Source organism: Ovis aries, chromosome 1 (genome assembly GCF_016772045.2).
Source record: "Ovis aries strain OAR_USU_Benz2616 breed Rambouillet chromosome 1, ARS-UI_Ramb_v3.0, whole genome shotgun sequence".
NCBI classification, from domain to species: domain Eukaryota; kingdom Metazoa; phylum Chordata; class Mammalia; order Artiodactyla; family Bovidae; genus Ovis; species Ovis aries.
The window spans coordinates 239,692,082-239,708,054 of NC_056054.1; the positions used below are offsets into that span (position 1 = coordinate 239,692,082).

Sequence of the window (15,973 nt, forward strand, 5' to 3'; positions counted from 1 at the left end):
GGAACTGACTGATGGCACATGTTTCAGTTCTGTGCTAGAATCGGATGCATGTTTGCATCTTTGAAAGTTTGCAACTTGAAGGTTCATATGTAGGAGACTTACTGTATTTTATCAAAAACAACCTCAGGCATCACTTTAGTCTTACCAGAACACATCATTCCTGAGAACTTTAGTGACTCCCCTGGTCCTTGTACCTTGTCAGCATTTACCTCCCATCCCCTTGCTTATAAATATCCCTGAGGTGATGCAGCAGGTTGAGAAGAGACAAGTCTTCATGGGTTAACATGACGTCAACCCAGTAATGACAGAGAGAGAAAGAGGGAGGGAGAGCCCACTTCTCCAAGTCCCAAGCAAATCCCATGACATACAGTAGGGCTGTGCAGATAACCCTGGGCTAAGATAGTAGAAGTGCATTGCCTCCCTTCCCACATAAAGACTAACTGGTCCTGATATCCCTTATCTAAAAGAATACTGAAAAAGGCTTTAGACTATGGGACTTCCCTGTAGCTCAAATGGTAAAGAATCTGCCTGCAATGCAGGAGACAAGGGCTCGATCCCTGGGTTGGGAAGATCCTCTGGAGAATGATATGACAATCCACTTCAGTATTCTTAGAGAATCCCATGGACAGAGGAGCCTGGTGGGCTACAGTCCGTGGGGTCACAAAGAGTTGGACACGACTGAGCAACTAACACACACAATTGTAGACTCAGTGATTTGTCTTGAGAGAAAAGTAGATTTGTGTCCAAGAGTTCAGCTGTATTTGGAACTGCTGCATAGATACGGAATGCTATTGTGTTTAATTCTCCACAGTCTACTGTCATGAGCCAGGTGCCATTTGTCTTTTTCCACTGGCAACATAGGTTTTGTGCATCTTATAACCCTCATCTTCTCTAATACTATGATGGCAGCCCATATTCTGTCCTGTCCCCCTGGTAGGCGATACTATTTTATTGTCACCACTCTCCTGGGGATGGACAACTCTACAGGGTCCCATTTAGTGTTACCCACCACTACACACTTGACAGTATGGATTCATAAGCAGAACTTTCTGGTGGTGATTGTGAAGTCCAAGTCTTATAGGACATCCACACCCAAAAATATATCCAGGTATGGGTATTATGGATGTGAGAGTTGGACCATAAAGAAAGCTGAGTGCCGAAGAATTGATGCTTTTGAACTGTGGTGTTGGAGAGGACTCTTGAGAGTACCCTGGACTGCAAGGACATCAAACCAGTCAATCCTAAAGGAAATCAGCCCCAAATATTCATTGGAAAGACTGATGCTGAAGCTGAAGCTCCAATAATTTGGCCACTTGATGCAAAGAACTGACTCATTGGAAAAGACCCTGATGCTGGGAAAGATTGAAGCCATGAGGAGAAGGGGATGACAGAGGATGAGATGGTTGGATGGCATCACTAACTCAGTGGACATAAGTTTGAGCAAGCTCCAAGAGTTGGTGATGGACAGGGAAGCTTGGCATGCTGCAGTCCATGGGGTCACAAAGAGTTGGACATGACTGAGCAACTGAACTGAACTGATAAGTGAAATATAAACCAGAAAGGGATGGGGAGGCAATCTTCCAATTTGTAAATACAAGCTCATATGTTTCATCCACACCGTTCGGTCTCCTTATCCATCCCCTTGGAACTTGGATGGATTCCCATAAATCTGGGTGCACTGGGCAGATACCTCTAAAGCCAGAGTGGTCTTCCTATTGGTGCAAGACTGAGAAATAGTTCCATGTGGGGCCTCCACAGTTAATGTATCTGTGGCCCTATGGCCCACACCAAGGAGCAGGTTTTACCCCAGCCCTGACCCCCAGAACCGGGAGTATCATCTTCCCAAAGTGACAGAGTGCAGGCTTGTGCCTCTTCCTCTTGCTGTCAGTAGAATAAACTGTTTTTCTTTGGATAATACTTTCCATAAGCTTAAAAGGACCCAATAAGGTTGTTTATATTCTCTTCAGGGGTCCTGATTAATACAAGGTATTGCCATAACTGTTTGTAGGAAATTCTAGTCGAGCCCCCTTTAATTTCCTCACTTTTTTTTTTTTTTTCTCTTTGGCCTTATCTACCTGTTTATTTGGGCTTCCCTGGTGGCTCAACAGTAAAGAATCCACCTGCAATGCAGGAGATGGGGATTCAATCCCTGGGTTAAGAAGATCCCCTGGAGGAGAGCATGCAACCCACTCCAGTATTCTTGCCTGGAGAATCCCATGGACAGAGGAGTCTTGTGGGCTGAGGTCCATGGAGTCACAAAGAGTTGAACATGACTGAAGCGACTAAGCATGGCACCTCTTTATTTCCCTTGTGCAGATCTGTTCAGTCTCACTTAATTCAGCTGTCATAGCCACCGTAGTGTGAATGGGTTGATTAACCATCCTAGTCAAAACCGAAACTAAGGTCCCTATCTCAGGTCAGCAACCGAGCTCCTGGAGTGGATTGCAGGTATCTGTGCCCTGTGCACCCAAAATCTCTTATCCTTCATACTTGCTACAAATAACTCCTCAACAGGTCTTGGAAATTAGGAGCATAGACAGCATGTTTCATTCCTGATTCCCTCACTGTTTCTTGTAAACCTTGCAAAGACGCCATCCTAAGGGTGGGGACAGCATGCCTCACTCATTCGGCTAAGCCAGACAAATGCTTCCATGTACCAATTCAATCAAGTTAGCTAGGCCACCTTGGTCACATACAAACATTGCCAGAGGCTGCTCTATAACTGTGGTAATTTTGGACATCTGAGACATTTCTGACCCATTTAACATGAAGTCATCTCCCCAAGTATCCCAAAATGGAGCCCTCAGGCTGCCACTCCTTCTCCACTATTTTGGTTAAACCTGACGGTTAATTCTATTAACTCAGGAGAGGAATATTCTGGTACTGTTGTTTTGGAGTTTGTGAGGGTCTCCTCTCAATTATCTCCTGGTTCCCTAGTGGCCTGTGTTTCAGCTTGCATCAGAGGCCGTGCTTCTTCTTCCTCCACTATAATTATGTCCTCATCTTCTGACAAGTCTTTATCCCAAAGCTCACACCTCTAGGTCCCTGTTCTGCTGTGAAATAACAGTCCTTACCTTTGAGCCTACTGCCCTGCATTTTAGCTATCTTACCTGCCATCACTTCAGTATGCTCTTCCTGTTGTATTTTCTTTGATATGAGGTCAGAAATGGCAGAACATGGGTTTCCCTGGTGGCTCAGTGGTAAAGAATCTGCCTGCCAATGCAGGAGACACGGGTCTGATCCCTGGTCCAGGAAGAACCCTTATGCCATGAAGCAGCTAAGCAGAGTGCCACAACTATTGAGCCTGTGCCCTAGAGCCCAGGAGTTGCAACTACTGAGCCCATGCACTGCAACCAGTAAAGCCCACATGCCCTAGAGCCTGCATTCCACAACTAGAGAGTAGCCCCTGCATGCCAGAACTAGAGAAAGTTCACATGCAGCAACAGAGACTCAACACAGTCAAAAACAAATAAATCAGTATAATTATTTTTTTAGAAAAGAAGTGGCGGACCATGCCCTCTAGTCATCCCACTCTAACACCAAAATCTCTTTAGTCTTCTCTAGTTTCCAGCTGAACTGTAATTCCTTTCTGTGCTCACCCTTATAGGATATAACAAAGGCCATGCAATAGCTAAAACAGTTAGCTCATTTTCTTTTTTTATCCACTTTCCCTTTCCCACCACTTCAGTTAATACATCTAGGAAGCACTTTGACAGTTTCCAGGTGTCCTGAACTCACACAGTAGCCCAAGGAGTCCCATGAACGCAGCTAGGTCACTCCACACAGAAGAGATGGCCAGCCTGGGTTTACCCCACCACACCTGGCTTTCCCTCAGCATGGCCCATTCCTATCTCATTTTCAGTCTCCAGGCTGGTTCACCATGCTGGGGCATGGAGGGGACAAAAAGTGCCCATGAACTGAGAAGGTATCTTGACACCAGAAAATGAGGCAGGCAGCTCCACAAAATCACTGGATTCATTTATTATAGGGTAACTTACTCAGAGGGTAGGATGGAGGACAAAGATAGAGAGATCCAGAAGAATTCACAGCTGCTTTCTGCACCACCCAGGGACTATTGGAACAATTTTACAGTTAACCTAGGGCATCAGGGTAAGTGCTTGGAGAAAGAAGGCACAGTCCTAGGTCAAGATTTATGAATGTGTAACTAGTCTCATGGACACTGGGAATACATCAAGAAGGTTTTCATCACTGTTTGGAAGCTAATAGAGCATAGATGCCACCAGGACCTAATGATCATTAAAAAACCCCTATTAACTGCAAAGCCTGTGATGACAGATAAGTGATTTCTCACATAGTACAGCCCTGAATAGGGCCAGTGGAAGGATGACAGGAACTGTACAGTTCCCAAACGGCATCATTTACACCATCAGCCATACACTGGCTCATACAGGGGCTTCATATCAATTAAAAAGCACCCTCTCTAGGAGAATGAACTGCTAAAAGAAGTTTCCTCTGTGTGGACCATTTGGGAAAAAGGAGCATTTCTGGGCACCAAGTTTTAAAAAACACAGCATCTTGCAAGACACAGGGTTTGGCCAGTGGAGTCTGGCAAGATGTTAGACCCTTTCAGGTCCCCTCAGTGGGCATGAGGGCACAATTGTTTAAGGTAGCTCTAGAAGGAGGTCTTGGGACATTCTGGGCACAGTGACTCAGTTTTCTGTATCAGGACAATTAGTTAAGATTATTGCTAGGAACATTATTGCTAGGTGAAAGGAACATCTCCGCTCCGTGACCTAACATGGGTCATTTCAAGTAATATGAACAATATCCCTCTGAGACGGATTTAAAGATGAAGAAAATGAGGCTGGGGTCAAGTATGTATCTTGCGTGGGGTCACATGGTGTCATCAGATTTTTATCTTCATACTGCTATTTTCCTTGGCATTTATTAGCCTCATTCATTGCTGCTAATATGTACTAGATATTTCACCCTTCATTTGTATATCATTGGTCTCTCCCCAATAGAATATAAGTTGACAAGCATAGGGATTCGTGTCTGTTTTATTCCCTGCTATATCCCCACAGTGCTTAGAACAGTGTCTGGCACACAGGGGGTTCATTCAGCAATACTTATTAAATGAATGAATTGTTCGAACATTGGGGTGCTTTCTCCTGTACCAACTATTTCTATAAACCCCATTTGGTAAATACTTAATGTGAAGAAATGAAGTGAAGTCATTCAGTCTTGTCCGACTCTTTGCGACCCCATAGACTGCAGCCTGCCAGGCTCCTCTGTCCATGGGATTTTCTAGGCAATAGTACTGGAGTGGATTGCCATTTCCTTCTCCAGGGGATCTCCCCAACCCAGGGCTCGAACCCAGGTCTCCCGCACTGTAGACAGAGGCTTTACCCTCTGAGCCACCAGGGAAGTCTAATGCCTTGAAGTATTCTAGAGAAAAAGCTCACATCAACATAAAATGTGCACTGTCATCAGGATTTTCTTCACCTAAAAAATAAAAATCTTTTATGCCAAAATTCATGTCCACATCAAACAGAGAAATTCCAGGTTAATAAACCAGGTTTTGGGCTTCCCTGTTGGCTTAGTGGTAAAGAATCCACCTACCAATGTAGGAGGCGTGGGCTCCATCTCTGGTCTGGGAAGATCCCATATACTGTGGAGCAACTAAGTCCATGTGCTGTAACTACTGAGCCTAAGTTCTAGAGCCTGGGAGCCGCAACTACTGAAGCCCACCCACCCTACAGCCTCTGCTCGACAAGGAGCAAAGCCACTGCAATGAGAGGCCCATGCACCATAACTAGAGCAGCCCCTGCTCCCTGCAACTAGAGAAAAGCATATGCAGCAACAAAGACCAAGCACAGCCAAAAATATATAAATAAATACAATAAACTAGGGCTCTGTCCATTTACTAAGGCCAACTTTTGCCCTTAAAGACAGGTTTATTTGTTTCTGATTTCTTCAATAACTAAAACAGTGTCTTCCACTCCCATTATCCTCTGCTAATTATTTTTATATCATGATACACAATAATCTGATTAACTCTCTATGCAGATGTGTTTGGAGCTTACAAAACAAGTAAAACTTTCAAAATAAATTCTTATTGGGGGGTGCTTAAATTGGACATGCTAAACATCATGTTTTGTATCTTGAATATGTAACTAGGTTATTGTTAGACTTTTCCAAAGTAAAGAGCTGCTTATTTTGATTCATTTTGCATAATTTTCATCCCAATTTATCAAAAGTTCACTGTGTGCAGGGCATTGTATTGTAGCATATTGTTGGAAGAACAAAGGGAACATTTAGACATGATCTCTGCCTTCCTGGAATTTACACAATGAATGGTAGAAACACAGACTTATGCACACTCCAGTGCCTCCAACAATAACTGTTGACTTTTTATTTGTAATTAGAGAATCCAGGCAGTGGAAGACTAGGTTTTTCCCGGGTTTACGAGAACTGAACCCAAGTGGAAAATGTTATTTGCTTTAACTAAATAATTCCATCTTATGCAACATAACATTCTGCCAATCAAGCAAATAAAGAAAGAAAGCCTTATTTATAAAGTTGCCTGCTTCTGATTTCATTCCATTGCTTCTTGGGCTCCAAGAGGGAAAAAAAAATGAAGATTTTCTTGCTCTGTATTTTTCTAATTTTATGTGGTACCTCAGTCTGGGCGAAAGATAAGCATTATTACATTGGAATTATTGAAACAGCCTGGAACTATGCCTCTGACCATGCGGAAAAGAAACTTATTTCTGTTGACACGTAAGTCATTGCTTTTTCTTCTTTGTAGACCAAACCTAAATTATCAGTTAAAAAATAAAGCCAGTAAGATGAAATATTTCTTTAATTTGTTATATACAAAACCTGAAAAATATGGACTTGAAACTCTGGACACTAATAAATCTCTAATTCCTGGGATTTTGTTTGTTTTTTGGGATGCTGCCTTATTCCTTCCGCCTTGGTCCTGAGGAACTGTGTGGGTTTCTTTTTACCCCTTCTGGTCGTTACATCTCCCATCGTGGTTCAGGCTCTTTGTCTGTTTATGCAGAAGTTCTTTCATCCAAAGAATGACTGCATAAAATTTTCTGTTTACTATTCCATTTCTGATTACTAGCAGTAAAAATTAAAGGTTTTTTTAATCCTTCAAAAAAACATTTATTTTATATATCAAATACAATCTTAATATGACTCCACCTAATACCTGTTGGATGACTCTGGACAGATAACTACATTCGTCTTTCTCAGACTCTGCATCCTAATCTGTTGACAAAGACAATAAGAATACTTCATAGGGCTGTTTAAAGAGTGGGTGCATGGAAAGCTCTTCTTACAGTGCTCAGCACATCATTCATGTGCAGAAAAACTCTATGTAACTTACGGGGTTTTTTAAAGGTTTTCTTTATTAAAGGTTTTCTTTGTTTCAGTTGAAAAGTCCCTTATTTCAAGCAAAGTTCATCACACAAAAAAACAAGTTCTCCTTGAAGATTTTTGTAATGGAAGATTATCTATATGAAGGTTATCACTTTTAATAATGTTAATTAAACATTAAACACCAAATTAAAATTTGTTACTCAAACCCATATTCTTTACATTTAAAGATGTATTTTAATGGTGATAAATGTATTTTAATACTGATACTTAAAAATGCTTGTTAATGGTGACAAATGAGCCCAATGGCCATTTGCTGCTAACACTGTATCTATAAAAAATAGCTTAAAAATATGCTAAATTTCATAATGTTGACTCTGTTGGTGGGGATACATTATTCTCATTAATTTTATGTATGTTTAAAGTTTTTCAAAATAAAATAAATGAATAAATAAATGCATAGATGATAATACCTAATAGTTAAGTTATTAATTTAGTAATCGGTGAGGGATGTTTCTGACCTAAAAATAACTGTTTATAAATAAAACTAGTATGTTTTGCAATTATATTTTTAAAATATTCATTTATTTGACTTTGCTGGGTCTTAGTTGCTGCATGTGGTATCTAGTTCCCTAACCAGGGATTGAACCTGGGATCCTGCATTGGGATCACAGAGTCTTAACCACTGGACCACCAGGGAGGTCCCTGCAATAATTTTTTTAAGCTTGGTTTTGAGCTAGTGTTCTCCTCTTTTGGAGATGACATATTCTTAGGCTTCACAAGAACCATTATTTTGTATGACTTCAGCATTTTCCCTAAGTAAACAATTATATATGTTTTTTTATAAGAAATCTAGATACATTTTTTGAAAAGGTCAGATACATTAGGAAAAAAAAATACTGTCATACAGTCCTACTCCATGCCCTCATCCGTCCTGTTGTCATTATTCATGGTCAAAAATCCAATCAGTTTGATTGTGTATCAACCAAGTGCTAGACATTGCCCTGACCATACTTTAACAAAGTCTCTAATTCTAGACATTTAGAAAAGAAAAGGGCTTTGGTAAGAATATTTTTGCAGGGAGGGAAGAGAATTTTTTTATTTTTAAATAGCTTAGTGTCCTGCGTGTGCTGGGGAGGTTATACAACATTGGCTCGATCATCTTATGCTTCAACAACAGCCTACAGTTGTGCAAACTATAGATGGCACTGCTCACTCTGTGATATTTTTTAATATATCTGAACAGCAAATATTGACTAGACCTTCAGCAATTTTGCCAATACTATGCTAACGTTTAATGGCAACCCACTCCAGTACTCTTGCCTGGAAAATCCCATGGATGGAGGAGGCTGGTAGGCTGCAGTCCATGGGGACGCTAGCAGTCAGACACGACTGAGCGACTTCACTTTCATTTTCATGCATTGGAGAAGGAAATGGCAACCTACTCCAGTGTTCTTGCCTGGAGAATCCCAGGGACGGGGGAGCCTGGGGGGCTGCTGTCTATGGGGTCACACAGAGTCGGACAGGACTGAAGTGACTTTTATATATATATATATAGAGAGAGAGAGAGATAGATAGATAAGTTTAGGTGGCAACTTTCTGCTGCTTCTTTGCATCAGATTTGCAGAATGTCCAGCTGCTAATACATTCAGCCTTCTATAACAAAATACACCAGACAGGATAGCTTAGCAATAACAGAAATCCCTTTCTCACAGCTCAAGAGGCTGGGAAGTTCAAGGTGCCAACATGGTCATGTTCTAGTAAGATCTCTTTTCTGGGTTCATAGCCTTTTCACTGTGTCCTCACTTGGCGGAAGGGACTAAGAATATCTTCGGAGCCTCTTCTACAGAACTGCCTTATAAGAAGGTACTTACTCCATTTATGAGAGCCCCACCCTCATGACCTAAGCACCTCCCAAAGACCTCATCTCCTAATACCATCACATTGGGGATTAGGATTTCAACATATAGTGGGGGATAGGACATAAATATGCCAAAGGATGATGTGATATAACCAGATACAATTATTGACACTCATCTTGTGAAGGCTAAAAAGGAGTGCAGATAATTAGGCTGAGAAACAGGTTGAAAGAGGTCAAGATGGTTGTTAGGCAGAGAATTAGGTTTAAGCTGCAACTGACCTTGAAGATCTGGAACAAGGAAGCGGAAAGTGTGTATGGAGATGGCAGAAACTCCATCTGCTAAATTCACTGGTGATCACTAGTACCTAGAATTTGGAGACAATAAAATATTTTTTAATAAATGAAAACGAATGAATAAAAGGTATGTAGGAAGCTAGACAAAACTATAGGCTGTATTGTCAAAATTTCCCCTTACTTCTAGTGTGAAAAGGTTTACACCATAGACTAAATCAGAAGATAGAATGAAATAAGAAAAGTCAGTTTATGGAGTTATACATCAGTTAGTGAAACAGGAAACACTGGCAGATAGAAAGGTGAAAATGTGTGGATTCTTTTAACTAGGAAAATAAGAGTTCACTTCTTTTTATTCTATCAGAAGTATTTCTTTCTAGTGGGATAAGTTCAGTTTGGTCGCTCAGTTGTGTCCAACTCTTTGCAACCCCATGGACTGCAGCATGCTAGGCTTCCCTGTCCATCACCAACTCACGGAGTTTACTCAAACTCATGTCCATCAAGTCCGTGATGCCATCCAGCCATCTCATCCTCTGTTGTCCCCTTCTCCTCCTGCTTCAATCTCTCCTAGCATCAGAGTCTTTTCAAATAAGTCAGCTCTTCGAATGAGGTGGCCAAAGTATTGGAGTTTCAGCTTCAGCATCAATCCTTCCAATGCATATTCAGGACTGATTCCCTTTAGGATAGACTGGTTGGATCTCCTTGCAGTCTAAGGGACTCTCAAGAGTCTTCTTCAACACCACAGTTCAAAAGCATCAATTCTTTGGCACTCAGCTTTCTTTATAGTCCAACTCTCATATCCATACATAACTACCGGAAAAAATATAGCTTTGACTAGATGAACCTTTTTTGGCAAAGTAATGTCTCTGCTTTTTAATATGCTATCTAGGTTGGTCATAACTTTTCTATGCGGTAAGGTAGAATTTCCTTATATTTATCAGTGCCTTATCTGTCACTTTAACACATCAATAAACTGTTGAAGATCTGTGAAATATATTTTCTGCTCCTAAATTGAAGTGAAAGTTAAAGTGTTAATCGCTTTAGTAGTGCCCGACTCTTTGTGACCCCATGGACTATTACAGCCCGCCAGCCTCCTCTGTCCATGGAATAAGTTGTTTGTATTTAAGGGCTTCCCTGGTGGCTAAGACAGTAAAGAATCCACCTGCAATGAGGGAGACCTGGGTTCGATTTCTGGGTTGGGGCCTGGCAACCCACTGCAATATTCTTGCCTGGAGAATGCCCATGGACAGAGGAGCCTGGTAGGCTACGGTCCATGGGGTCACAAAGAGCCAGACACAACTGAGCAACTAAGCACAAGAATAAAAAGGGCTTCCCTGGTGGCTCAGTTGGTAAGGAATCTGCTTGCAATGTAAGAGACTGTCTGCAGTGCAGGAGACCCAGATTCGATTCCTGGGTCAGAAAGATGCCCTGAAGAAGGAAATGGCAAGCTACTCCCATATTCTTGCCTGGGAAATCTCATGGACAGAGGAGCCTGGTGGGCTACAATCCATGGCATTGCAAGAGTGAGACACAGCTTAGCGACTAAACTACCACCACCACCAAGAATAAAAGACATACATATAAAAACAATTAGTAAATGCAATACTGTGATCTGGGCCCATGGTAGGCTAATTAAATGTGTATTGATTTTGTTAGCTACACAGTAGCAATAAGTAACAATGGTCCAGTTTTCTTCAGGTTACTTCTTTCTCCTGGTGACCTGTAGGAAGATTCAAGTAAGTGAAAACTTCCTTAAAGAGAAGAACTATCACAAAACCCTTTTACACTAACTTCATAGGCTCTTACTCAGGCTTGGTGATTTTAAACACAGTTCTTGCAAACATTGTTAAACCTAGTTTTCCAGGCTATTGTAGGTTTGAGAAATAAATCAGCAATACTACAGTGAAGTAGTATACATAAGCAGACTCAATGACCAAGAAAAAAATGAAAGCCCAAATTTTGACCAAATAGAGAACAAACTAACAACATTGCACTCTATTATATAATCATAAGTATTATGATATTGAGTGATCAGGGTAACATAACCATTCAGTAAATGTTTATATTTACTATTATTATCATAACAGAAGTTGAATTTTTCCCAGTACATGATGTTTAAAAAAACAAGGACACAAACAAAACATTTTAAAGAAAAAAAAACTTGCACAAAGGCATTCATTTTACCCCTTCCAAAATGGTCTTAAATTTTTAAATGATTCTTAAAGAGGTAAGTGGCTAAGTGGCTAAGTCACTTCAGTCATGTCCAACTCTGTGTAACCCCATAGATGGCAGCCCACCAGGCTCCCCCGTCCCTGGGATTCTCCAGGCAAGAACACTGGAGTGGGTTGCCATTTCCTTCTCCCATACATGAAAATGAAAAGTGAAAGTGAAGTTGCTCAGTCATGTCCGACTCTTCGCGATCCCATGGACTGCAGTCTATCAGGCTCCTCCGTCCATGGGATTTGCCAGGCAAGAGCACTGGAGTGGGGTGCCATCGCCTTCTCCGTAAAGAGGTAAAATTATGAGCTAAAGTTATCTGGAAGTCATTTATGATGCCTTATACTCCAAGGCTGCCAAATAATACATAGTAAGCAAAATCTGATGTGGTATAAACATTTCACATAAGACAGTCCATGTGCAGAAGCTAATGAAGTAACTATACCATTTCACACTTTTAAGCTCTACAATTTATTATCACAGTTGCTATTTTCCCCCAAGAACCTATCCAAAAGAGGGCTAACACCTAGATAGAATTTTCATGCTGTTCTAGTGAAGCCAGGCTAGTTAGAACCTATAGCTCACTCAAGTGTATGCTATATAAACCCAGGTTGAGTCTTTGCCTACCAGTTACTTTTGGACTTTTCTTTGTGATTCCTGTGTGTAGTAGGCAGAGTTTTTTTAATTGCCCCCAAAGACATTCTAAACCTAAAATTCTAGAACCAATGAATATGATGATATATCACTCCCATGGTTTATGTTATATTCAAGGATACAGTTGACTTTAAACTAGGGACATGATCTGGGTGGGCCTAGTCTAAAGCAGAGAATTCTCTAGTGGAAGAGGAGGAAGTCAGAGAGATTCAAAAAGGTTTGAGGGGGATTCAACAAACTGTTGCTGACTTGGAGATGGAAGAAGTCACTTTGGAAGGAATACAAATGGCCTTAAAGAACTGGGAGAAGTCTTCAGCTGTGAGCTAGCAAAGAAACAGGAATTTCAGTCCTATAACCACAATGAACTGAATTCTGCCAATAACCTGAGTGAGCTTGGCAGTGGCCTTCTCCACAGATCCTCCAGACAAATACTCAGCCAAGCCAACACCTTGATGTCAGCTCTGGTAACCTGAGGAGAGAATCCAGTCATGCCATGCCAGACTGCTGATCCATGGAACTATGAAATTAATAAATAGGTGTGGTTTAAAGCTTTATGATCATTTGTTATGTAGCAATAGAAAACTAATATACTATGTCTCAAGTAATGAAGCCAAGTATCCAGAGACTTTTCACATATATTACCCACACTTTAGTAATCATATCTAAACATAAACCAAGACCTCCTTGAGTGCATTCTGAATTTTTGGGAGGGAATAGCATTATTATTGTTTTACCAAGGCAGTATAAAAATTGTTTTAATTACCCTACCATTAAAAACTCACCTCTGGATCTGAGCCTACCAGAAATCAGAAGAATTGCTATAGGATTATAGGGCTTCCCTGCTGGCTCATCAGATGGTAAAGAATTTGCCTGCAATGCAGGAGACCCAAGTTCGGTCCCCTGGAGAAGGAAATGGCTACCCATTCCAGTATTCTTTTCCTGGGAAATCCCATGGTCAGAGGAGCCTGGAGGGCTATAGTCCACGGGGTCACAAAGAGTCAGACACGAATGAGCGACTAACACTTTCACTTTCACTATAGAATTTTAAGAACTGGGGAAGCTAAAGAGAAGGATGTGATTACTGAGAGGGGGACATATCTATTGAAATGAAGTAAAACAACATATCACAATTGCCAACAGAAAGAACAACAATTAATGTGAATAATTTGTTCAGGTCAAAGAACAACAATAATAGATCGCTTTGACTGGATATCTGACTGGCAAGCTTCCTGCAAGCTTCCAGTAACTGACCCTTTGTCCCCAAAGCTGTGCTCTTGATGTTAAATAGACATTCCCTAATGACCCTTTGATGTGTCTTTGGAGACAGAGCATAAACAAACAGACCTCCCCCAAGTTATCACATTACGTGAAATATTTACCAATTTGCTTAAGACTTAATTTTGTTTCAGAAAAAAAGACAAGATGGGAAACACATTTTGCACATTGCTATGTATATACAAGAAATCCAAATGTTAAAATTTCTGAATAGATTATAAGTTCAGATCAATTATTTTTAAAGTATTTTTCACCACCTCACCCCACCTCCAAAAGAAATCTTTGTATACACAAAAAGAATCCCAAAGCTTAGGCAATACTCCCATTTCAGGAAATAATGAATACAGGAGAATTTCAGTGCAATGAAAGCATTTTGACAAAGTCCGCTGCAGTTTATGGAAATGAAATGTGACATATTCCTTAATGCTTCAGAGGCACATTCAGGAAGTATAAATACACATTGTGTCTAAAGGAAGCCTCAAGAATTTGAGGGCTATTTTTAAACTTTGGCTTTATTTAAAATGTGGATCAGGCTTCCCTGATGGCTCAGTGGTAAAGAATCCACCTGCCAATCCTGGAGATGAAGTTTCGATCCCTGGGTCAGGAAGATCCCCTGAAGAAGGAAATGGCAACCCACTCCAGTATTCTTGCCTGGAGAATCCCATGGACAGAGAAGCCTGGCAGGTTACAGTCTGTGGGATCACAAAAGAGTCGAACATGACTCAGTCAATAAAACAGCAAGATGTGGATCAACAGGGCATGGTGAAATGCAGGTTAGAACCTCTATTTAAATATCACTGAAGGTGAATCTCTTAGATTCATAGACACTGGTGAAAACTTTCCGCTAGGCTTAGACAGGTCTGTGTGAGCCTGAGTGGCCCAGGTTCTGATGTGACCCGAGAGGAATTCCATCTTTGAGCTATAAGGTTTCCAGCTGCCATTGTGTGCTTGACTGAACTGCCCTCTTCCTGACCTCCTCTCAGCAAAGTGGACTGGATGAATCTGTCTTTAATCTCAGTGACCTTCAGTGCTTTGGAATGTTGCTGTTGTTACAACATCTATTCATTAAGATTACTTCTGACCGTACTAATGTGGCAGTTTAGGGGGAAGAAGTCACAACCCTTCTCACTGTTTTTTCATGTATTTTAATGTGCTCAAAGTCTCTCAGAGCTTTTCTCAATTTTTTTTTTTTTGGTTTGTTTTAACAAAATGGAAATTGCAACAATTAGAAAATGAAAACAAATATGACAAATAACAGCTTAAGCATGGGATTTGCTGTATTGATTATAAAAGATGCAACTTTATTTTTCTAACTTCCAGTTTGGCCCTTCTCCCACCACGATGGGGGAAAGGACTCCCATCTCATTCATTTTTCAGTGAACAAGTTGAGAATCCCAGGGCTTAAACAATCCAGCATGACAACTATAAGATGCTCATTGTAGAAGCTCTCTGGTCAATCCAGAGCACGGGGCTCTGCTATTTTCAACATCTGTTCCTGCTGCCCAAATGCAGCTCAGAGACCCTTCTTACTGGTCCCCTCACTCAAGCTCGATCTGGTACCTCCATGCCACCATGCCAGGAGAGATTTGGCCACGACCAGAACCAGCCACCTTTCTGTCTCAAGGCATCCAGGAATCCCACTGTCTCTGGGATTGGGCAGCTTTCTCCCCCTGCATCTGGAGCCTCCTCTACTCGGGTTGCCCATGAGCAAAGAGAGGCATCAGAACACAGAGGGGTTATTTGTTAGTAAATGCAGTTGCCCAAACTTCACCCCAGCAGCACAGATGCAGAATCAATGGGGCTGGAGCCTAGGAACTTGCATTTACCAAGGTCCTCAGTAGATTCCTACGCATGTGAAAATTTAAGAAACATTAGGCCAGAGCCTTAGATTTAAAAAATAAAAACAGGCCTTTAAACTCTGCAACAGACAAAGACCAACACTCCCACACAAGCTCTGTTCTCATCTTGAAAAAAAAAAAAGAAAAAGGAAAAATATTCTTCACTCTTTCCGATGAGCTTACCACTGAGAAAACAAGCCTAAATTTATTCCTTAGTCAGGTTATACAGCCTCACAAGGGTTGAGTGGAAAATAGTAAGGCACCCAAAGTCACTGAGATCAAAGCAGGCAACACACACACACACACACACACACACACACACACACACACACACACACAAACCCTAGGTCATCAGCCAGAATGTTAGCAGTTTTTATTCTAGTGGAAGAGACCTCAAGTGTGGAAGGGCTGCCAAAGTCCAGGTTTTAAGTGGGTTCTCCTGAACAGCTAGAAGCCACTGCCCACAGGTAGATTCCACTGACCTACC

At 41.2% G+C, this 15,973-nt stretch overlaps 1 protein-coding gene across 3 annotated transcripts in view; it reads left to right on the forward strand.

Annotated features, from left to right (window-relative positions):
• The first annotated feature begins 6,377 nt into the window (after positions 1-6,377).
• Positions 6,378-15,973, forward strand: part of CP (ceruloplasmin) — a 61,214-nt gene continuing 51,618 nt past the window's right edge. For 2 of the 3 annotated variants that reach the window (XM_012142922.4, XM_012143683.4), the window contains exon 1: positions 6,378-6,744. In XM_012142922.4, the coding sequence (XP_011998312.2) occupies positions 6,599-6,744 (146 nt within the window). In that variant the 5' untranslated portion in view covers positions 6,378-6,598. 3 annotated transcript variants of the gene reach the window in all.